This window comes from Mirounga leonina, unplaced genomic scaffold (assembly GCF_011800145.1).
Source record: "Mirounga leonina isolate KUSES-001 unplaced genomic scaffold, KU_Mleo_1.0 Mir_94, whole genome shotgun sequence".
In the NCBI taxonomy this organism is placed as follows: domain Eukaryota; kingdom Metazoa; phylum Chordata; class Mammalia; order Carnivora; family Phocidae; genus Mirounga; species Mirounga leonina.
This window is the reverse complement of record NW_023270855.1, coordinates 43,494,760-43,519,699: the sequence shown is the minus strand read 5'-3', so window position 1 is coordinate 43,519,699 and position 24,940 is coordinate 43,494,760. Positions and strand designations below refer to the sequence as shown.

General features: G+C 44.5%; 1 protein-coding gene across 3 annotated transcripts in view; it reads right to left on the bottom strand.

The window, feature by feature from the left end:
- Window positions 1-24,940, bottom strand: part of LRRC2 (leucine rich repeat containing 2) — a 41,660-nt gene that overhangs the window by 4,175 nt on the left and 12,545 nt on the right. For all 3 annotated transcript variants that reach the window (XM_034998542.1, XM_034998543.1, XM_034998541.1), the window contains exons 2-7: window positions 21,243-21,386; window positions 13,023-13,230; window positions 10,942-11,098; window positions 10,054-10,190; window positions 6,114-6,259; window positions 4,339-4,494 (exon numbers count right to left, since the gene is read on the bottom strand). In XM_034998542.1, coding sequence (XP_034854433.1) covers window positions 4,339-4,494; window positions 6,114-6,259; window positions 10,054-10,190; window positions 10,942-11,098; window positions 13,023-13,230; window positions 21,243-21,367 — 929 coding nt within the window. In that variant the 5' untranslated portion in view covers window positions 21,368-21,386. The remainder of the gene's footprint in view (window positions 1-4,338; window positions 4,495-6,113; window positions 6,260-10,053; window positions 10,191-10,941; window positions 11,099-13,022; window positions 13,231-21,242; window positions 21,387-24,940) is intronic.

The window sequence follows — 24,940 nt, the reverse complement described above, 5'->3', positions numbered from 1 at the left end:
CACTCCCCCTGCTTGTGTTCCTGCTCTCACTATCTCTCTCTGTCAAATAAATAAATAAAATCTTAAAAAAAAAAAAAGAAGTCAACCTCTGTGGTATTAAATCTCAAGTTCTTACTCATCCTTGAAGGTCACAGATGACCGCATAATATTAGCATCACCAGTGGAACTGGTCCATGGGATAATCCAACAGGATTATGGAATCAGTCCTGCTCAGAGGCCTGCTGGGGGAATGAGAGCCACTCAGCCACAAACGGAGGACAGCGGGCAGGAGGCCCTGAGGTGGACACACCAACACTTGCTCTTCAGAGCAAGTCAGACCCTTCACACTGGATCGTGTCCTACTATGTTTGATATTACTCCCAATGAATGATATCAAACTCTAAGATGAGGTGGGGTTAAATTATAAAGAAGTCAGATGGTCAATATCCTTGCAACGGAAAAGATGGATACTCCTACCAAAAAAAAGAAGCTCAAGGACAGAAACTAAAATGACATTTGATCTCCTGTCCTCACCGTTTTGAAAGATGTTTTGGTGTGAAAGGCAATGTAATTATTTCAATTCAAACTTGGAAATCCCTCAAATAGTCTCTGGCTGCAAGTGTGAGCCCTTGCTGGCTTGGGTGGTATCGTTCTTATTGGTTTGTGGAAGCTCTATACACGTGGAAGATAAAGCCCACCTGTCCTATTTTTGTAACATATATTTCCCAGTTCTTTTTCCTTGTAATTTTATTTAATGTCTAAATGCGGAGAAAGCAAAAAGTTTTAAATTCTTTGTGGATAGATCCGTGCAACTTTTCTTTTGCAAGCTCTTTTTTTTTTTTTAAGATTTTATTTATTTGAGAGAGAGAGAGAAAGAGCATAAGTGAGGGGGGAGGGGCAGAGGGAGAGGGGACCCGATGCAGGGCTCGATCTCAGGACCGTGAGACTATGACGTGAGCCGAAGGCAGCAGCCTAACCGACTGAGCCACCCATGAGCCCCCTTTGCAAGCTCTTTCATTGAGTTAATTTTTATCATCTGTCCCTATCCAAAAAAAAAAAAAAAGAAGATGCCTATATTTCATCATTCTTCAATGTTTTATCAGAATAATCACTGTACATATTTTAAAATTTGAATAGTGCAAGGATACTTTTTTATTTAAAACCATAGTCTCTCACCCGACCTCTCTGTCTCAGATCCCCAGAGTCAGTCTCTTTCATCGGTCAATCATTATTTTTACTTCACCTACTGGAACTCTCTTTTACACAGGACCAATACTTCAATGTTGTTTAATCAAGCGGAGGTCTTCCTTCCCTTCTCTTCAGTTCCCCAACCCTCCCAGCTCCCAATTTTTATGATCTATACTTTCACTTTTTCAACATTCCACTATGAAAATTTTCCAACATTCAGAAAAGTCAAAAAAACGCTACAGTGAACACACCCATCCCTACCACCTAGGTTCCATATTTAAGATTTTACTGCACCTGCTTTATCACACAGCCACCCGTGTACCCACCCCTCAATCTACTCATCGAGCCATCTTATTTTTTGATGCATTCAAAGCACATCACAGACATCACGTACTTTCACTTTTACACCGTTAACACCAACACCATCTGCATTCTGATCTGAAACCATATTTAACTTTTCTTTTTTTTTTAAAGATTTTATTTATTTGACAGAGAGAGATACAGCGAGAGAGGGAACACAAGCAGCCGGAGTGGGAGAGGGAGAAGCAGGCTTCCCGCGGAGCAGGGAGCCCGATGCGGGGCTCGATCCCAGGACCCTGGGACCATGACCTGAGCCGAAGGCAGATGCTTAACGACTGAGCCACCCAGGTGCCCCAATATTTAACTTTTCTATCTTGCTGCAGTTTGATTCTAAAATTGAAAAATTCATGTTTTTGTGACAATCATCTGGAAAGGCTCGGTGATTGATGCCTTCATGTTTGAGGCTGAGACCACAAAATGTTGGCTGGGCACCCGCACGTGCAGACCATGCTCGCCCAGGCTCCAGCCCACCGTGGGTGACCACGTGGGCAAGGAGCTGTCAGTCCCCTGGGGAGTCTCCAAACACAAAACTCCAGGGTTTTTCCCCCAGGGCCCCCCTAGACGAAACCTCAGGCTTTTTGGTCAGGTGCTGAGTGGTCTGCCCAATGGAATCGAGGAGGAGATTGGAAGGCGGGGGATCGTCTGCGTACATGAAATTGTCCTTTCATTTTTTAGCACCCTGCCTCAATCTGCACCAACCCGGCAGACCTGGAATTTCTGACCACATGCTTCTTCAGAGTTCTCCAGGGGTCAGTGGGCTCAATTTCTTGGTTTGGTCTCTGAACTTGAGCTTATTCCATTCTATTTTTGTCAGTCACCACTGTTCCATCTGCTGTATGTCTCCCAAAGCATGTTGACATCTCTCATTCTGTGAAGGCCTTCCCCTGCTTTCTCTGTCATGGGAGGGCTTATAGGTTTTTTTTTTTTTTTTCCTCATCTAAATGGGATCTCAAGAAGGATAGGTGTTAAACACATGGTCAATCCACACATCATTAACATGGCATTTCTTATTCTTTTTATAGTTTCCTTTTAATGCTTAATCTGTGGCTTAATCTAGATGTCTCCCTATATGACACACAGCATATATATGGCTATAGGCCATAAGCTTTCTGACGCTGTAGAGTGAAGAACAGGCTTTGTCTTCCCTAATTAGCCAACTTCCCTAATGGTGTTTTAAGTCACTCAGACCTTCCGCACTGGTTTATGAAAATCCCTATATCATAGATTAGGCTCACTTTCAGTACTACCTACTCTGTTCTGATCATTCATCTACAAATCATTGCCTAGCACCACCTCATTTTGATTCTTACACCTTTTAAACACATTATGACTCTCAGTAAGGCAAATTCTGTCCTGTTACTCTTGTTTTCCAAAATTATTGTCGCTGTTCTTAGCTTTCTGCCTTTCAGATATCCCTTCCAATCAGTTGTTCAAGTTCCAAAAAAGAAATCCCACTGGAGTCATGGTTGAAATCACATTACACCGAAGTATAATCTTTGGAAGAAATCACGTCTTTATCTCCTTTTCATCCAGGAAAGACACAGTATGTCTTTCCAAATACTCAAGACCTCTTTGACAAGCGTTTGGGAACACTTTCTCATTTTCTTCACATAAGAGAGCTATTTTACTAGCATCTTTTCTAGATTTGTTTTTTAGATTTTTATATTTTTGGCTAATACAATTACTGCCATTGTTCTTTCCATTGTTTTTCTATAGGTTATTTCTAAGACACCGGTAAGACATAGAGGTCTTGATGAAAACTTACATCTAGTGTCTTTATTAAACTTTTATTAATTCAAAGAGCTTCCCTCTGATTCTTTTAGATTTCCAAGTCCTACAATGACGTCATCTGAAGTGACTTGAGTTACCTGCACACAGGTCCGTTTTCCCCTCACCGGGAGTTCCCTTCCTGTCTTTGGTTGTGAAGTTGCTGCTCCTGGTTGCCTGAGTGTGGAAGGGGTTCCAAGGAGGTGGGGGGTCCTGCTACCCCCGCCACCAGGGGGCCTCTTCCCATCCAGAAGACATTCCTAGGACAGCCAAGGGCAAGGGAAGACCCATTCCAGTGGAAGGAGTGTGGTGGGTCAGTGGGGAGAAGATGTCGTACCCCGGTTCATCTTGTGCTTAACACAGGAATGAATTTAGTCTCTCTCTTTGCAATAGTTCACTTCTCTATTTCTGTCTGCTATGCATCTTACTGCCAGGATCAGAAGATGAGGAAGATTTATGCCGAGTGAGCATCTACCACGGAAAGAACTGGACATCTCTGGGAAATCGCCCCTTAATCGCCAAATAGCAAACACCTGGTATTCAAGGCAGATGGGTCCCCGGGCACAGGGAGGAAGCGGCTCTCACTGGAGCAACCTCGCGTCAAGGTGGCCTGGAGTCAGCTTCAGGGGAGGGTGGAGCTGGGGCTTTTCAAGTCCACTTCCAAGGTAAGAAAGACTGTTCAAATGTCTCCCGCCAGATTAGAATCTGTATCACATTTGCAGGGATGGTTTTTCTTAGTTTGGGGTGGTTTACAGGTTCCTTTAAGGAAACCAGAGAAGGGTAAGACAACCAGGGAGCCCTGGTCGTGCGCTTTGTCACGCTTCAAACAAAGCAGCGTTTGTCCAGAAATCCTCCGAGATCTACTTCCTCGTGCCACTGGCCAAAAACTTCAAAATCCTGTAAAAAGGCATTGAAACTTCTGTGAACTGGGATCAGGTCCTCCGAGTCCAAGAACCATCCAATATGGTTCCTGAGACAGGTGGGCACCCAGGCTCCAGGTGCCCCTTACCTTGCACGCGAATGTCTCTACAGGGATCTACTCACTTTAAAGGTGTGGATGAGTCACACAGGGCCGTCGGGAGCTCCACCAAATGGTCCCCACTGACAACTAACAAGGTGAGCTTCTTTAGGTTAAGCAAGGCATAAGGAAGATAGGTCAGCTTGTTCTTATACAAGAGAAAGGTCTGCAGTTCTTCTAGCCTAAGAAGAAGTAAAAGGGATTAGAACTTAAAAGGATTAACTTCATGGGGAAGGGGGGCAGGGGGCGGAAACCAAGTGAATGGCAAAGAAATTCTGGTATGAAATCCCTACATAGTTTATTTTATGTATGTGACCCTATGAGAATAAACGGACTTTAAAATTTAAATAAAGTCATGCCAGGTGACACTATTTGGGTTTTTTAAGTTTTCACTGGGTTAATTGCCAAGCAAAGACAAATATAACGGCAGGATAAGCAATCGGCGCATTATACGCTAGTCTGGGAGGGGGCCTGACCAATCAGTACACCTCTCCAAGTGTCTGCCACATTCCCCGGGGCCAGCAGGGGATGGGAAAGGAACCGTACTGGAGTTGGGGCCTGGAATGAACAGATTTGAGCAACATGTTTCCTGGGGGTATATCTTGAAAGCCCGATATTCCTCTCCCATCATATTTTCTAACTTTAAAATGGAAAGAAACCTGCAAAATGAAAAGGAAATGAGCAAAATGCGCTCCAGATATGTTTTATTTGTTTTCTGTTTTATTCTGACTCGGTGGACACCCCCCCCCAGTTTTTTCTTGCATGCATTTGCAAAATCTTGACTGATCCCACAAATATTTCACCAAGTTCCCCTCGTGTTTCAAACTAAAACAATTCCCACTTAGTTTCACAAACCCGGAAAGCACCAATACGCATCATAAGTACCAGGAGTAGAAAAAGGTCATGTGAGTGACCTTCAGTACTAAGTCAGTTTTGGCTTCTGTATCACAACAGCTTGCTTATTATGCTCTATCTTTATAAAGAAGACTGTGGATCCCAGGAGGCCAGATACTTTGTTTCATTCACCATTTTAAACTCTGGGCCTGCCATTCAGGAGCCTAATATCATTGGTGGGATGAATGAATGAAATAAATGAGTGAATGAATGGATCTTACATGACTCGGTATACATATATATATATATATATATATATATATATTTTTTTTTTTTTTTTTTTTTTTGTGAGCTCTATGCTCAATGTGGGGCTTGAACTCATGACCCCACAATCAGGAGTCGCGTGCTCTACTGAATAAGCCAGTCAGGCGGCCCAGTGTAATTATTTTCTAAACATGAAATACAAGGATATAATTGGAAAAACCTTCCTAATCATATTGATTTTGTTTGAAAGATTATGTGTGATAAGTCAATAAATGAAACAAAAAAAAATTATCCTCACCGATACTCTAAACACAGAGTAATATGTTCCTCGTCCGTAAATAACATATATATAAAGACATAGAGTGATATGTTCCTATTCCATATATAATAAAAATACTTTGCTACTTCTGTGGGGTAAAGAAAGTTAATGATGTCATTCTGTTGACGACTCAAGCAAATTAAAGGTTACCAAGACAACGGAGATGTGTTCAAATGCACACACATATGCACGCACATGTATGAGGCTGACTGGAAAGTGTCTTATCATATAAAGAATGAAACTCATTTCCCAGAAACAATAAGCTCTTGGAAAAGTCACTGATTTCAAAGACCATTCGTGTGTTATGCATGTTTAAAACGTTAACGGTGTCTAAGGCGTTAGTAAGTAATTCATACACCTCACCTTCAGAATGCGAGTAGCTACCTGTCTATATCTTGGGGCAGGTCACTCAGACTATTGTTGCTGATATCCAACCACTGCAAATTACACATCCTCAGGACACAGATCGGGACACTGGCAAACTTGTTTGCTGAGATATCTACGAATGTAACTTGCTTCAAGTTACTTAACTAGAAAGGAATAACAACATATTCTAATTACTTTTGTAAGAGAGGGTATGTTCAACTAATAATTTTCAGGTGCTATTTCTTCCCAAAGGCCCTTCTAAGAATATAGGCAACACAGATCAGCAGAGTATGTATCTTGCAGCGCTGATGCAGGGCGGGCTGAGATCAACAGCACGCAGGGGCCGCCCTCCAGGAGTTCACACTTTTAAAAATAAGCAATGCCATTTTATGTAGCAAGAACTAATGTGAAGTTTTCAACTTGGAGCGTTCGGTAACACAGACATAAGGGGCTAATGTGCCGACGTCACGGTGGGGTAAGGGAAGGGGTCAGGAAAGATTTCACGGAGAATAGAGTTTTTGCACTGGGTCCTGAGGTTCCTCAACAGGTGGAAAGATAGGGAAGTGAACTCCAGATGGGAAACAGCATGTGCAAAGTCACAGAAAACAAAAAGAGCAAGCCTTAAAAAAACAGAATGACTTGAAGACAGCCAAGGAGTTTTGGCAAATCTTAAAAAGACTCACATTTGAACTTGTGAAGGGCCATGGCAAAAGATCAGAAATCTCTACTCTTTATGTCTCATTTCCGTAATTTGTGTTTTTAACATGGTAACTGGATATGCAGGGAAATATTTTTTTTTATTTCAAATGCAAATCTACGAATATTGAATGACGTAGGAAAAGTGTCTCATGTTTGGATTTTTTTGTAAGTTGGGTTGTGGCTGTGTGACAATATAGACAAATAGAAGGAGCTACCTTTTACTGACTTATTTTTAGAGTCCACAAATAACATTTAGGCTGCCTCTCAGGACACATTTTCCAAACTTATGAAATATGCAATATGGAGCCAGTTGGGCCAACAGAAGGAATGACTGAAATGTAGAAAAGAAAGAAGCAGTAGGCTTATGCCTCTCTTTACCTTAATATCATACCTAATCCCATATTGCCACATTTGCTTTAGTGACCCACAGGTCAAACTCACCCCCTTGAATGGGCACATTCTAGTTTTGCTCTTGTTTTGAATTTATGACAATGAATGTGAAGACAGTAATGTGACAGTGAATAAGCAGTCAAAAAAAGATGTTTGGGGTGCCCATAATTCAGTCTAAAGTCTCTGGCTGTGTTGCAGAGATTCTCAGACCAGCAGAAAAACCAAGACTGAATTACCATCAGCCTCTCATCTTTCTTCTTTTTACAATAAATGTAGAAGGTACATTTTTTTTTCAGCCTGTAAAAGAATAAGTTCTTTCCTTTTTTTTTAAAGATTTATTTATCTGACAGAGAGAGAGAGAGCACAAGCAGGGGGAGTGGCAGGCAGAGGGAGAGAGAGAAGCCAAGGGGCTTCATCCTAGGACCCTGGGATCATGACCTGAGCTGAAGGCAGATGCTTAACCGACTAAGACACCCAGGTGCCCCAAGTTCTTTCCTTTAAATATCCTCAATAAATTAAGACTTCTGTGAAAATTAGAATAAGGAAAATCACAGTGCCATCAAACTAGCAAGGAGAGCAAATGCCTGGATATAGTCATTCCCCACTAGCTACTTTCATCAAGGGCAAAGCAAAACACTCAAACTCTTTTGAAAGGTACTTATATTTGCCTGACAATTCCGGGGCTGTCCAGATAAAAATCTGACATTCAGTCAAAATAAATACAACACTCATTTATACAGAAGTTTCATTATCTTTACCTTTGTCTCAAAATTCCTGGTAGTTCCCTCCATGGGTCATTCATTCTACTTGAGGTCTGTTTGAACTTGAATTCAGGATTGTGTCAATTATTTGTGTGAGAAGCATCCTCATGAAGACAGGCACAATGATGCGAATACATTGAACCCTACCAAACCATACACTTAAAAATGGTCACAATGGTAAATGTAATGTTTTTAACCAAAGGAAAAAAAAACAGTGTTTTAATGCCAGCATTTGGATATGGCATCCAGGCAAACAGTGCTTTCCTGAGTCTGTAGAGGCGAGAACCTGGTGTGCTGTATGCTTCCTTTGGATACATACAAGTTGGACACATGAGGCTGAGACATGACCTGTCTTCAGCTACATAGTTTCTATTTATCCTGAATCAGCCATACTTTGAACAGGTGGCTGAAATTTATGGCCAATGAGAGTCAGTGAGCTGTTATAACAGAGCCAACTGGGGAAGTATAACAGGTACAGTGCATTTACAGAATCCCATTCAAAGCAAAGAGCCTAAAAAATCTATATCCCGAGTACATTTGCTCCCACGTATGTCAATATAGGTAAATCAGCAGGACATTGCTGTTTGCCAGCAAAAAACAAACAAACAAACAAACCCAAATGGTGGTTGCCTAGGGCTGCTTAATATGCCAACTCATGCGGATTAACTGTAAACAGGTGAGACAGAATTTTGAGGGAATGATAAAAATATCCTAGAAGTGAATTACAGTGAATTGTACACTTATGGTTAAATCTGAAGGTCTATAATTATATCTCAATAAAGGGGGGAAACAGAGAAGGGACAGAGAGGCGAGCCTAGAAGGCTGTTGTCCCAGTCCTGATGATAACGCCCCTTGGACAAGGGTGTTGGTGACCAGTTCCTGGGTGGTGGTCAGATACAGAACCTATTCTGAAGGGCATTTTCAATAGGACTTACTTACAGAGTGAATACAGGGCATGGGAGCAAGCGAGGTCAAGATGACTTGGATTGTTTCCAGCCTGGACAACCAAGAGAAGACTGAGCCAATTTCTAAACTGGGGAAGCCTGGGGGCGCCTGGGGGGCTCAGTCAGTTAAGCATCTGCCTTCAGCTCAGGTCATGATCCCAGAACCCGGTTGGAGCCCCGCATCAGGCTCCCTACTCAGTGGGGAGTCTACTTCTCCCTCTCCCACTCCCCCTGCTAGTGTGCATGCTCTTTCTCTCTCTGTCAAATAAATAAGTAAAATCTTTAAAAATTAATTAATTAATTAAAATAAATAAACTGAAGAGGCCTGGGGAATGAGCAGTCTCATGCATGGAGTCATGCCCCTGGGTGGATGCCCTCACCTGGACTGTCGGGCATTTCCTGAGGTGACAGTGGACGCGGCCACTTCCTCCCACCCAGAAGTTTCCAGACAAGGAGAGTAACACCCCATCTAGGACGCTAATCAGCAGCCAGGGACTTGTTAGCACCATACCAGGAACACTGTTTCCAGTCTGTTCATTACCAGCAGGATTATGAGATCTCTATCTCCCTTCAGGATAAGAAGCCTGTTGAGTTTTGTTTGGCAACACTCTTTCCTCTCAGCTGCTCCATCTCATCAGAATGTGATTTTGAATCATTTCTCCAGTGAATACAGACCAAAAATCATTAATGAATATTGCTTAAATTAATAGACTTTTAAAATCTTATCTGTTAAGACTACTTTGGTTATCTGCAAGTTTTTGTGAATATATAAACTTTTAAAAAAATTTTACCCCATTTATTTCCAACGGTTTCCAATTTATTTTACCACTGTGGATTAAATAAATCCAGATCTGCATTACAGACAACAGACATCATACGTTGAACAGGCATTAAATAAAAATATCTTATATGAAAACAGGACATTTTTGCCTAGTTTTGTTTGTTTTTGATAGCTTTTCTGAACTTAAATTCAGCTCCTGGCCTAGTTTAAGAACATTTTAAAAGACCTTCTAATCGCTGGTATAGGGTGATTGAAATGTCAAGAAAGCATGATATAATAAAGATGGATTTCATCTTGTAAACTGTCTTCCCTGCATTATAGATCATCCCATGTCATAAACCAAATACAAGTAAATCATAGTGCCAATATGACTGCTTTCTTACTTCGAAGGGGAGCTCGGTTAATTCTAGGTTTCCAGAACAATCCAGTTTCTCTAGATTTTCACAGTCTCCCAGTTCTGGAGGAATGCTCCTCAGATGGTTGAAACTCACATTGAGTTCTTTCAGGTTCTTCAAACGACCTGTCATCAGAACAAATGAACATCCATGGGGAAGATCCTTTAAGGTCTTTTAATAACAAACACAAGACAAAGATATAAAACATTTGTATAAATGACGATGGGGGAGACATGAAACATAATTTTGTATTTGTTTTTTAAGCACTTGATTAAATGTCAGCTCATCTTTTATCCTGAGCATGTCAGTCCTTGATCATAGCATTTTTTGCTTACTCTCTAGTTAATCCTTCATGGAACTATAGGCAGCCCCCAGACCTTCACCCCTCCCACCCCAAGAGAAAGAGAAGCAGTAATGATCACTGTAGCCTTCGTTTTAAGGTACTGCAGCTGAACAGAAAAATGATGGAGAATTATAAACTGTTGATCAAAATGACATAATAGGGCTACACTAAACTTATACAGGAACAAATTGGTCGTATTTTATGTTTGCAATGAACATGTCATTGCATGCTTAACTTTCTAAAACTAAAAGAAAATAAACAAAAAGTTCCTAAACACAGCGTTGCTCACTCATGAGACTTCTAGTTTCTGAGCCATTGGCAAATGTCTGCCTATGCTGAGTTCTGCAGGTGGGATCCTGCTATCACTGCCCCAAGGGGACCTGGCGAACTAACCAGCAGCTCTGGGAACACAGGAAACAGCCCCGTCCAGCAGCGTCCTGGGCCAGGAGGGAAAGGAAGCGCCAAGCCACCACCTGCCCACCAGCAGCCTGCTTGCCAGACAAGAACACCGAGGCTCCTGCTGGAGAACATACCGATTTCAGCTGGAAGACAGGAGATTTGGTTTTTTGGCAGATCCAGAATTCTCATGGCTTGGAACAGCTCGATATAAGTAGGAATGATTTGAATCAGGGTATTATTGATGTGCCATTCTTTCAGGTGTGTCTGCTCCTTCAACGAATCTGGGAGCTCCTAAAACAGAATGAATGACATCAGTCACAACTAGTTCCTCAAGATGTCGGAGCCGAGTGGCAGCGTGCACAGAGCCAAGTACAACCGGGCATTTATGTAAAAGGCAAGAAGCGAGAGAGCATGCGGGAGAGCATCAGGTCTAACCTTAGCCCGCTCCACAGCCCCTCCAAGAAGCCACTTTAAGACTCTGGGGTTGTCATTAATTTCACAGATTAGCCCAATTACAAAACTGCCGTTCATTCATGATATTAAGATCAAATGCCCAGTGAACACAGACAACCAGGCTCACACCCATAGCCACACTGATTTACATCTCAAAACACACTGATTTAACATCTCAAAACAAAATCTGTCCATGCACTGGATTTTTAAATTTGTGCTACGTTTCCCCTCCCTAGGTAGTTGCTTGATAAAGATCTAATAGTTGGTGTGCCAAATTTCTCACTGTTTTTCTATCATAGGAAAGAGCACCAGAAAGACAGCAGGGAGACCTGAATGCTGGGCCAGCCTCTGCCTTTTTCCAGGCACACCACTTCCCTCGGCCTTCATTTGTGAAACGACAGAGGAACTCAGCAGAATCCAAGGCCGCCCCTGGCTCAAGGGCTCTGGGATACAGTTGGAAAGGTGCTGAGAAGTGCTTATGGATGGAGGTTCTCCAGGTGGGCTGGGTAACCCCTGTGGGGTAAGTGCTTAGACCAGGACCACGTTTGACAATGGCACATGAGAATGATTTACCAGCGGTACTTAACTAGAACTGCAGAAGAGCACCCACTGATCTCAGTGATGGGGATGCAGAAGAAAGAAGACTAGAGGTTGTACAGTAATAATCTCTCCCAGTTTCAGAGGGCAGTGCAGCCAACAAGTCAGTGTCCTAGAATATCGGCTCCTTTAGAACCCACAACAGCCCTTAGAGGAAGCCACGGCAGGCCTTAGCACTGGAGAAGATAAAATATATGAAAGTGGAGTAAATTGCCCCCAGATCACATGGCCAATAAAGGACAACCCCCAGGATCCCCCCCTCCAAAATTTCAGTCTCCGGGCCCAGAGTGCCTTCAGCCATAAGTTGGGGGGATAAAAAGAGATGGAGGGCAGGTTCCAGAGAACCCTGTGCCCCAGAAAGGGACCATCGTCCCAGTTTGCTTGCCATGGCACACTCAGGTGCTGCTTCCACCAGAAAACGTCAGATCATGGGCAAGCCCTGGAGATGCCTCCCCAAGCAAAGTAGCAGGTCAGGGACCCTGGGAGCAGGAGGCCACCTGTAAACACCTGAGGAAAGGGGGGGGGGCATCTTTGTCCTGGCCTCAGAATCTCAGGAGGAAAAGCAGTTAAAGGGTCTGTCACTACCCACTGGGGAATGTTACCTAAAAGACTCAGTTTATTTAAAAAAAAAAAAAGGTGGGGGGCAAAGAGTGATTTTAAAGGTCTGGGGGAGAGACCACAGGAGTAAATATTTTATTTTATTTTATTTTTAAAGATTTATTTATTTATTTATTTGACAAAGAGAGACACAGTGAGAGAGGGAACACAAGCAAGGGGGAGTGGGAGAGGGAGAAGCAGGCTTCCCGCAGAGGAGAGAGCCCGATGTGGGACCCGATCCCAGGACCCTGGGACTATGACCTGAGCCGAAGGCAGTTGCTTAACAACTGAGCCACCCAGGCGCCCCAGGAGTAAATATTTTAAAGGCTGTGCCATCCTGGGGAGGGCCACTGGGGTCTCAGCCCCTGCCAGCTTGGGAGGGATCCTGCTGCCCTCCCCAGGACTACGTGGTCTTGCATGGAGGAAGGGACAAGAGAATCTGGTTCAGAGCAGGCAACTGGCTCCTCCCCTTCCATGGGAAAGCTCCTCTTTGGGCCAAGGCCAAGGCCAATCAATGCCTGGAGCAGAGCCCAGCAGCGCGCATGGGGCACCCCCTTGCTGCACTCACCGTCCACTGCTCCCCCGAAAGTTCAAACACAAATGGACTGCTCCGTTTGTCTCTCTCCTTGGAAAGTGAACTCTGCCTTGCAAGAATGTTCCTTTCGATCTTTTCCAGAAGCCTCACGTTGGTGCCTACAATGCCATTCTTGCAGTACGCAGCCTGGGGGATGCCTTTCCTCCTGCACTCGGCCACGAAGTTCCACTCCTCCTTTATCCTAAATGGACAGCAGAGGCCGAAGTCACGTTCCTGGGGAACCGCCCTCACCTGCCCAGAGTAGCCGGCAGGCCACCTGGGCACAGGCGATTCCCCGTAGTGGCGGGAGACTCAAGCACCACCCCCCACAACCACCCAAACCTCAGCCCTCCTCCCTGCACCTCCTCTCTCCGTCCCTCTGCTGTGGGAATGTAAGGGGCATCTTAAACCCTCAGAGTTGTGAATTATCAGCAACTTTGACTAAAAAAGTAGAGAAGGAGAATCAGGGCCAGCAAGAGACCCCTGATTCAGAGCCTGGACCACGCTGTTAAAGGAATCACAGGTGTTGAAACATTCTAGTAAGTGCTTATAGACTGTCTTTCCACCAGTCAAGAGTTAGGAGTGTTAGCAAAGCTTGGTAGCAGAACTAGAGAGGGATGGAATTCCTGCCTAAAATTTCTACCAAAGCTACCTATGCATTTTATTAATTATAGTTTCCTTTGATATTATGTGGTGCTAGCCCAAGTTGTTTTGTTTTGTTTTGTTTTTAAATGCATGGCCACAGGAATATGCTAATCTTTCAAGGGCACCTGGTTTGAAATATATAGGCAGCCCCAGTTTATAACATACCTGACCGATCTTTACAACTCTGCAGAGATTAAAGTGAACTTGTAGAAAACTGATAGCAACACAAATAATTCTTGACTACAACACGGAAATCAATTCTGTCCGGTGGAGGGACAACCCTCCCCCACCTCTGAGGACAGTTTGTTCTGTTTGCAAGTTCATTTCAATGTTCCTGATAGCTAAATGTGTCTGTCCTTTGGATTCTCCTTTGAACTGGCTGTAACACCTCACTGCTTGTCCTCTTGTTCATAATGAGAAAAACAGAAGTTTTTTAAGATTTTATTTATTTATTTGAGAGAGAGAGAGAGAGCGAGCACAAGAGGGGGTAGGGTCAGAGGGAGAAGACTCCCTGCTGAGCAGGGAGCCCCGATCTCAGTCCCCAGACTCCGGGATCATGACCTGAGCCAAAGGCAGTTGCTTAACCAACTGAGCCACCCAAGCGCCCCAAGAGAAAACCAGAATTTCGAACACACATTCCTTTTATATCTGCAGAGTCATCACTGCACCTTTTTTGAGCGTTAACCTTTAGCACAGGTTGGTCGCCCTGTGAGAAGTCTGGCAGGGGTGTGGCGAGGTGGGGAGAGAAAGCCCAGACCTCTTCCCCTCATCCCTTGTTGCGGTGGGACCGCCAGGGCTCAGGGAGTTGTGATCACCTTCTCCTTTATGTAGCTTCGACTGCTTTCAGTTCTGCCTCGTTTTTGTTTCACATCCCCAACCCCCCCCCAACCCCCACCCTTGTGATGGGCAAATCGTAGGGAATGAGTAAGCAGGGGAACCAGAGGGGCAAAGCTGCCAGGGCAGCGTGCAGAGGGTGTGGAGCCAACAAGAGACCCCTGATTCAGAGCCAGGACCACGCTGTTAAAGGAATCACAGGTGTTGAAACATTCTAGTAAGTGCTTATAGACTGTCTTTCCACCAGTCAACAGTTAGGAGTGTTAGCAAAGCTTGGTAGCAACACTAGAGTGTGGTCAATGTCAGTAATTCCTCAGGAGAGCTGCAATGCCGGGGTGGGTGCCTGGGGACACAGCCAAACCCTGCCAGTCACCAACCCTCTAGATCCCCACAGATTTTATAAAGATGATATGTATACCGTATGCTCCAGACGTTCCACTCCTAGGTATTTCTATAAGACAGGGGAAAGTGTCTGTCTATCCATACAAAGACCTAGGCATATGTTCATATTAGCTTTATAACCAAAACCTGAAAACAACCCAGATGCATCTTCATAGGTGAATGGATGGACACACTGTAGCTTATCCACACGTGGACTACTACTCGGCAGTAAAAAGAAATGAACTCCTGATACACACTACCATGTGAATGAATCTCGGTGTCATCAGGCTGATCGAAAGAATCCAGGCCAAAAAAAAAAAATTATTCCATTTATATAAAATGATTTGTAAGACTCTAATAAATGCAAAATCATCTACAGCGACAGGAAGGAGTGACTGCCCAGGCACCGAGGACAGGGGATGAGAGGAAAGAACCACCTAGAGTGAGGAAGAGGCTTCTAAGATGACGAATATGATCCTATCTTGATTGTGCAAATGGTTTTACAGAGGTATATGTACATCAGACTTTTCAAATTGTATCCTTTAAATACGTGTAGTTTCCTGTGTGTCAGTTACGCTCCTCAGTAAGGCTTTCATAAAAAACATTTCGTGGTCCCATTTTCATCACTCCTGCGTCCCTCCTCAATCCCCCTACCCCTCTCTTGCTCTTTTGTGTGCACCTGGACAAACCTCAGTTTAGCTGGCATCCACCTCCCCCACCCCACCCCTAGCTCCACACCTGCACCCACCCAGGAGTGAGTGTGGAGGAAAATTCACTGCCTTGCAAACTGGCCTCGCTTTGAATGGTGACCCCTGACCCCAGGCCCCTCACTGCTGTCCAGCAGCCCTGCCACACTCCCAAGCTTGACCCTTTGCCCCAGGCCCTAGGTGACTCTTGCACATTTTCTCCCTTTCAAGCAAACCTCCATCAGCGCCTACCCCATCCTCTGTCCCAGAGCTCCTGGTTCAGGGAGGGAAGAAATGAAAGAGAACAGAACACGTGGAACTCCCAGCACCACATCCACGCCACCTGCTCACATGTGTTCCTGTCAACTCTGACTGTGCTTAGGCTGGTCTGTAAGAACTCTCCCAGATCCTCCCTGTGGTTACACCACCTCCCGAGCTAAACCCAGCCTCTCACCTGCTCAAGGGCTTCCTGTAGCCAACCCAACGAAAGAGCTGTGCTGACTCACATCCACAATTCTCCGTTCCCACCCCCCTGTTTTCTGTTGAACCCCCTTCTTTGGAACATCCGCCTTCTTTGGAACTGTTCTCAGCATCCCCCTTCTTTGGAACTGTTCTCAAGGTCATCATGACCTCTGCTTTGCTAGACCCAGTGGCCAAATCCAGTCTTCATCTTCTCTGACCCATCTGCAGCATTTGGCACAGGCCTTCCCCCCAACCCCCCATGAAGTCTGATTGCCACTTGGCTCCCAGGACCCCTCTCTCTGCCAATTCCACTCCTACCTCTCTAGTCGCTGGGCTGACCCCCCCTCAACTTCCCAACCTCCAACTCTCCAAGGTCCCAACACCCAGCCCTTGGGCCTCTGCTCTTCTCATTCTTTGGATATCTCCCAGTGCCGTGGCTTTAAATAGATCTGTATGCTGATGGTGCCCAATTATAGCTCTCTAGCCAAGACTGCCTCACTGAATCCAGATTCCTTGCTTCCCCTGTATCTCCAGCTGAATGTCAAAAAGAGGTCCCAAAATTAACATGTTCCAACCCAAACTCCTAATCCTCACCCTAAAACCTGCCTCTTCCCCATCCCAGGCCAACCCATGCTTTAGTGTTTGCATTGCTCTTGTGTCTGCCTGGGACATTCGTTCCTGAATTTCTGCAGGGCTGGCTCCCGAGGTCTACGTGCACAATTTTTGCTCTTCCAAAATGACTTTGGGTATCATTGGAGTTTCAAGCTTGCCATTAAGCTGGGAGAAAGAGGAGCATTTTAAAAAAGTATTTTGCTGATGGCCCTGGTTAGCCCAGCTACCACCCTACCCAGATCCTAGTCACAGTGAGCTGAGCTTGGGTAGGCACTCAGCAATCAAGGAGGTAGGGCTTCAGGATCTACCTATGACGTCTCCATGTAATGTCATAAAAGTGATAAGTTTAAAAATTCCAGCACATGGAGAGAGATGAATTTAATACTGGGAGAAAGTGGTAGGATTGGCTTGGGATTGTTACTTTTCATTATTAGCGCTTCTGTATAATTTAAATATTTGAATACCATGTGATAAAAATAAATGTAAATACCTAGGGCCACCTGGGCAATTCGGTTAGTTAAGCATCTGACTCTTGATTTTGGCTCAGGTCATGATGTCAGGGTCCTAGGATCGAGCCCTGCATCCAGTTCTGCACTGGGCATGGAGCCTGCTTAAGATTCTCTCTCTCCCGGGATGCCTGGGTGGCTCAGTCAGTTAAGCGGCTGCCTTCGGCCCAGGTCATGATCCCAGAGTCCTGGGATCAAGTCCCACGTCAGGCTCCTTGCTCAGCAGGTAACCTGCTTCTCCCTCTCTCTCCCTCTGCTTGTGCTCTCTCTGTCAAATAAATAAAACCTTTTAAAAAAAAAAAAAAGACTCTCTCTCTCCCTTCTCTCCCCCAGCCCCTCCCTCTGCTCATGTACTCTCTCCCTCTCTTAAATAAAAAATAAATATTTAAAAATAAATAAATGAATGAATGTAAATACCTGCCTTTGGATCTAGATCTGATTGTAGCAGTCAAGGATGTGGGGCAGACCCTGGGTCTAAGACATGCGGACTGAAGGAATAAAAGAAATCCCCCCAAAATGGCAACAGCCAACAGCATGGCCACTGTTCACCAAGCCTTGTGTTCACCAAGCACTTTTCAGGTTAACGCCTCTTCTACCCTCATTTCTTAGACCGAACCCGAAGGGCTACCCTGCCAATGTAATGGAACAATGCCCGTTAAGCCCTACAGAATACATCCTTCCTATGTCACAAACGACAAACCAACATAAATGACTCACATATTTTGGTGCCGCCAAAACACAATGGAAAAAAAAGGGTATTAGACACATCTCATTAAAAAGAAGCATATAACCAATCTTTTTTGGATTTCTTTTTAAATGTTTTCTATCCCATTCCCTCTGAAACCTCATGAGAATATAAGCTATTTTTTGGTGAGAGTCAAGATGAGACTATGAACTCTTTTTTTCAATTCCATTCTCTTCCTTGAGACTAATTAAAATAAGTAAACTGTCGGGGCGCCTGGGTGGCTCAGCCGTTAAGAGTCTGCCTTCGGCTCAGGTCATGATCCCAGGGTCCTGGGATCGAGCTCCACATCGGGCTCCCTGTTCGGCGGGAAGCCTGCTTCTCCCTCTCCCACTCCCCCTGCTTCTGTTCCTGCTCTCGCTAACTCTCTCTCTGTCAAATAAATAAATAAAATCTAAAAAATAAATAAATAAATAAGTAAACTGTCTAGCATAACATAGAGTTGTCAAATTGCTATGTTATACACCTGAAACTAACGTAACATAGTGTGTCAGCCACATTTCAATAAGAAAAGGGGGGGAGATCAAAATAAACAAATAAATAAATAAACAATAAATAAACAGTCTTTGTCTTTATACTTTATCACCCGTATAATTGAATTATCATCCTCTTGAATCAATTTTAGTAGAACTTCAAATACAAGACAGATAGACATGTAAAATGATGCCATTACAGTTCCACTAATTAAATCAGTAAATGTGCAAATAAAATGCTCTTCCCTTAAGAAAAGAACCCACAATCCTAGCCTGGATGGCAAAGAGCCTCCCTGGATGAGGAAGTCCTCACTCAGAGCCTTACAGCGGTTCTTCTATTTCCCCCACTCAGAGGCTGAGTTTCATTCAGATAGAGTGCTAGTCTGTGTTGTATCTCTGCTTATAACTTTTTTTTTAAGATTTTATTTATTTATTTGACAGAGAGAGATAGCGAGAGAGGGAACACAAGCAGGGCAAGTGGGAGAGGGAGAAGCAGGCTTCCCTCCGAGCAGGGAGCCCAATGCGGGGCTTCATCCCAGGACCCCGGGATCATGACCTGAGCCGAAGGCAGATGCTTAATGACTGAGCCACTCAGGTGTCCCCCCGGCTAATAACTTTTAAGTTTTGATACACGCTTCATGAAACAAATACAGTCTTACAAAATGAAGTACCATGAAGTGAGGTCACAGAGCAACCTAGAGTGTTTTGCCTGTTTTCATAAAATTAAATTAACCAAATAATTGCTTGTTCTGATAAGGATTTCACCAGCTTTTCAATATATTGATTTCCCTACAGAAAACAGATCTTGAGAAACTAACGGTTAACCTTCAAATAGTATTAACAAACACAGTATCAATCGTAGTATGGAAACTCAGAGACACCTGCAAAAAACGTAAATTTACTACATTCATTTTTTGCAGGGAAGCTAATCAGCTTGCTCCCTGAACCCCCACATTCCTTCCTCCACCATCCCGATTTCCTCCTCACCTGCCCAGCCAATATTATGGCTGTTTTTCTTATCTTGAGCTAGAAAAACCTAACAAGGGGCGCCTGGGTGGCTCAGTTGTTAAGCGTCCGCCTTCGGCTCAGGTCATGATCTCAGGGTCCTGGGATCAAGCCCCACATCGGGCTCCCTGCTCCGCGGGAGGCCTGCTTCTCCCTCTCCCACTCCCCCTGCTTGTGTTCCCTCTCTCTCTGTGTCTCTCTCTGTCAAATAAATAAAATATTAAAAAAAAAATAGAAAAGCCTAACAAATCCCTAAGAAGTTTTCTGTCTTAGGGCAAGATAAGACGCGGCACAAGCCCAATTCAGGGCCAACCCGGTGTACGGGAGGTATGGGAAGCTGTCCACAAAGCCATTTAGCACCACAATGCAAGACAGAGGCCAGGAGGCAAAAACCACTCCAAAGCAGCTGAGAGAACAGTTTGTGGACCCTGGCTCTCCGCAGATGCCTCCAGCTCCAAGAACCCTCGGGGTGGGGGTTGGGGGGAGGGTTACATCAGCTACACACTTTCCCCAAACCCCCCAGGGCTTGGGTCCCCCTTCAGCAAGTTGTCCTACCCTAGAATAACCCTAGATGCTAGGAGTGGGGAGGAGGTCTGAGCAGAGCTGAGAGCCACTTTGGGCTCACGGGGTCCGGGGACCTGTGTAATTCGTCCTAGTGTAGATCACTCACACCCTTTACCACAGGTGTTGCCCGGTCTGAGGTTCCAATTCTTAAATTCAAGTTTCACATCATATTGGATAACCTTAGATTAGTGCAAGTGGAAAGAACGTCCCAACTATCTGTGATTGCAACATTGTGCAGGGGAAAGAGCTTAGTCAAATCCTCCACTTTCCAGCTGTGTCAGCTCGGGCAAGTCACTTAGGTCCCAACTTCCTTGTCTGCAAGTTGGGGATAAGGATAACCACCTGGAACGGCTGTGATGCTTACAGTAACAGCTTAATAATTATCAAGCATGATCAGAACAAGTATTGGTTTGATCCAAATAGTTCATAAAAATGGAGAACTAAGACTAGAGAGACATTCACACCTTACACATTTGGTTTTTAACTTAAAGCACAGAAAAATATCAACCTTTGCCAACTTGAGATAGGGTCAGGGACCTCCTCTGAGAATGGGTCTGCCAATCAGAATCCCATTCTGCCTTCCTTATATAAACCACACCCTCCGCACATCATGCACGAGCTCCAGTTTTGGTTCCTTCATAGGGAATAAAAAGTAGACATGCAAAGCCACCAGAATGTGCAACCTCTCCAACTTGCCATACTTTTTCGGATTTGTGCAGTGCTGAGTCAAATGTGTGGCTCATGGTTATCCCAAATGCAGTTTTTCCAAAGCGCTCAGCTTCATTTCATATACGTGTAACTCTCTTTTACTCCTATTTCATGAGTTTACATGAGCGTAGTCGAATTACCTGCTCTCAATCCAACTAAAAATGGTGTCAGTACAGTGAGTCTTACCCAGCATTCAGCTTAACAGGTGAGGGTGGAAATGCAGGACAGCGAGTGCCCTTGAGGTGTCCTAGGGCATGGTCTGTCCAGGTGTGGAAAGCATCAGAGGGCCTCATGAGGCCAGCTGAGCAGCATTCCACAGAGTGTACTGTAGAGAGTTTACTGTATCATGGCGTCTACCCCAGACCTGGTACAGTGCCTGGAATGCATGTGGGTCCATACACCATTGGGGGTGGGGGGGGGTCACTGTTATGGGAATCAGACATTCGCTCTGGGCAACAACGGGATGCCTCTGAAGCCCAATGAGCAAGAGTCACTGAGAAATCCCAAAACAAGAGCATCCCCCTCCACACCACGACCGCAGCCTGCCTAGTCCCCATACGCTAAAGAAGCTATAGGCAAGTACAGAAAACACATACTTTTCCAATGCACTTTTCTCGAGCCTTTCTGCCTCCTTCTTCTGCCAAGCTTTGTGCTTCTTGACACGTGTTTCCCACAAGGCTCTGATGACAGAAATGTCGAACACGACCACTTTGTGTCCCATTTTGGGAGCAGGAAATTACCTATTTAAGAAACATACATATGTCAGCTTCACACACACATGGAAGAAAATAGATTTAGCATGAACTTTATTTTTTCTTTAAGATTTTATTTATTTATTTGAGAGAGAGTGCGCATGAGCCAGCGCTGGGGGGGAGGGGGCAGAGAGCAGAGGGGGAGGGAGAAGGATGAGCGGACTCCCTGATGAGCACGGAGCCCACAACACACACGGGGCTCGATCCCAGGACCCCAAGATCACGACTGGAGACCTGAAACCAAGAGTCGGACGCCCAACCGACTGAGCCACCCAGGCACCCCAGTTTTAGCAAGAACTTTAAAACGAAACAAGAATGAATCCATTGTCTTAAGTAATGATGAGATGCCCTGTTAATTCCAAGATGGCAGTTTGCTAATGTTCTTAAAGCCTGATAGTACTCTGGGTGGGTCAAGTCCAACCCCCACTCTGTGATTCCTCCTCTACAAGGTCACACTTGTGTCCCTACCTCTCAGCTGAATTGTGGGTTCCCAAAGCCCCCTGGGACCTCCGCAAGTCTCATGGTTCCAGGTCTCCGGTTGTGCTCTTGGGGTCCTTGGATCGAGCCCACGTTCTACTGAATTTTCTAGCCTCTCATCTTCCCAATAGGGCTGTACCATACTCAAGGGTACGTTTGTGAGTTAATCAGAACATACATACACACACACACACACACACAAAAACCCCACACATACACACACTCCTGGTGACCTGAGGATACACAGCAGTCACCATTAAGCGACAAAACCAATCCTTGCACCAAGCGCGTGAGCACTTTCCCAGCCGGGACTGACCACACCACAGAGCATGGGGGACTGTCCTGTGAGAGTCCCCTGCAACATGAAACCTCACAAGCTGCTGGTCTCTGTTTATGTGGTTTTCCAAGTGCAAGGAAAGTCAAAGTCAGGTACATCTTGGCCCTTCATCGAAGCGAGACCCAGCACAGTGCCTAGCACACCGCAGACCCTCCATAAATACTTGTGGAATCAACAAATGAAAACTGAATAAAAGGTTTGCATCCAGATTGCTCCCCTCTCGGGCCGCTCAACGAGCTTTCTCTCTTCTTTTTTATGTTCCCACCTTGCATCTTGTTTTTACTATTTGCCTTAAGTGATTATTTGCTCACTGCAAAAATAAATAAATAAATAAATAGGACATAAAAGTACATTTTAATGTTCATTCCACTAACCTACACTGATCTCCCTTATCTAAAAATAACTTCCTAGTTATCGTTTTAAATTTCCCCTACTTAAGAGCCCTGAAATCTGGCTCCATCCTTTTCCTGATTCGCACACACACACACACAGCGTGTCAGTTGGCGGATCACAGGGCTGTTGAATATTCTCTGCTCCAGTTCCAGACGCTTCTAAATGGCAGTCAGTGGGGATACAAAATCAAATATTTAATCTTCTGACTCAGCTGTGTATTCTATGAATGGCTTGCCAGGCTGAGTGGGAGAGCTGGCTTCTGTTTGTGCAGTGGAATGCTGGAGAGCCCTCGTTTTCGTCTAACGAGCTGAAAATGCTGGCCCCGATTTACTTCCATCTTTCCCTTCATTTCTGACATCTGGGACTGTCTTTTGTCTCCCTTAAAATTCTTTTACCTAAAGGAGATTTCTGACAAAGGTGTAAGGGGTGCGTCTAGTAGTTTTGATTTGCATTTCCCTGACAGCTAATGATGTTGACCGAACATCTTTTTACGTGCTTATCGACTATTTTTTTAAAGATTTTATTTATTTTTTTAAAGGCATTTTTAAATTTTATTTTTTTATTATTTTTTTTTAAGATTTTATTTATTTATTTGACACAGAGAGACATAGCAAGAGAGGGAACACAAGCAGGGGGAGTGGGAGAGGGAGAAGCAGGCCTCCCGCGGAGCAGGGAGCCCAATGCGGGGCTCGATCCCAGGACCCCGGGATCATGACCTGAGCCAAGGGCAGATGCTTAATGACTGAGCCACCCAGGTGCCCCAGACCATTTTTATACCTTCTTGGGAGAAATGTCTGTTCAGATCCTTTGCCAAATTTTAAATTGGGCCATTTGCCTTTTTATTGTTGACTTGTAATAATTCTTTATATATCCTAAGCACAGGTCCTTCGTCAAATAAATGATTTGCAGGGGCGCCTGGGTGGCTCAGATGGTTAAGCGTCTGCCTTCGGCTCAGGTCATGATCCCGGGGTCCTGGGATCGAGTCCCGCATCGGGCTCCCTGCTAGGCGGGGAGCCTTCTTCTCCCCCTGCCTCTGCCTCTCTCTCTCTCTCTGACTTTCATGAATAAATAAATAAAACATTTAAAATAAATAAATAAATAAATAAATGATTTGCAAAACTTTTTCAACTCCTTCCTTTTACTTTTAACCTAAGTGTATGGTTATATTTGATTTTGTAGACAGAACCTTTTTTTTTTTTTTTAAGTAGGCTCCACGCCCAACGTGGAGCTTGAACTCAGAACCCTGAGATCAGCAGTCGCATCTCACACTGACTGATCCAGCCAGGCGCCCCTGTTGACAGAATCTTGTTGGATCATTTATTTCACACACTCCAATAATGTCTTTTAATTGGTGTATTTGGGCAATTTACATTTAACATAATTACTGATACTTTGCATTTAGGTCTAAATTCACTTATTACCTATATTCTGCTTCACTCCTCTTTTGTTTTCCTCTTTACACGTTCAAGTCTTCCTTTGCGTTTATCTGAACATTTTTTTAGTATTCAATTTATTTTCTCTATTGTGTTTTGGACTATGTTTCTCCGTGTAGTCTTTTCTTTTTCGTGGTTGCCCTAGGGAGAATAGGCTTCCGGCTTCACTTCTCATAGTCCATCAGAAACAATATTTTAAGCACTTGGAGTGAGACGTGGAAACCTTACTACCACCGAGGTCCCCTAGGCTCTCGCCTCCGTGCTGCCGTTGTCCCATGCACTGAACCTGTCAGTGTTCTATTTTGGGCTTCCCAGTCATGAAATGTTTTGAAAGAACTCACGAGGAGGACGCTAGCCCATCACGTCTACCCTGGTATGGATCATATCTGTGGCTCCTCCTTCATTCCTGTTGTCCCATGTCCCCTCTGGTAGCATATCCCCTCTGCCTAAACAACTCCCCTTAACAGTCCCCTCAGGCAGAGGACATCGGCTGACAAATGCTCTGTTCCCCTTCGCCTGAATATCTTTTTTTCACCTTCACTCCTTTTTTTTCTTTTCCTTTTTTTTTCCTTTTTTTTTTCACCTTCACTCCTGAAGATTGTTTTTGCTGGATAGAGAATCCCGAGTTCATTCTTTTTGCTCAGCACTTTATAGACACTGCCTGTTTCTTCTGGCCTCCATGGTTTCCCACGAGAAATGTGCAGTTGTTGGAACCATAAGTCTCATCGAGGTGACGCATCATGGTTCTCTCACGACTTATTGAGGACTGTTCCTTGTCTTTGGTTTTCCTGTTTAATTATGACTAATCTGGGCATGGATTTCTTTGGGTTTATCCTGTGTGGGATTTGCCAGCTCCTCTGGTCGGGAGGTCCTGAGTCTGCTCACTTTTTTAGAAGTCTCTT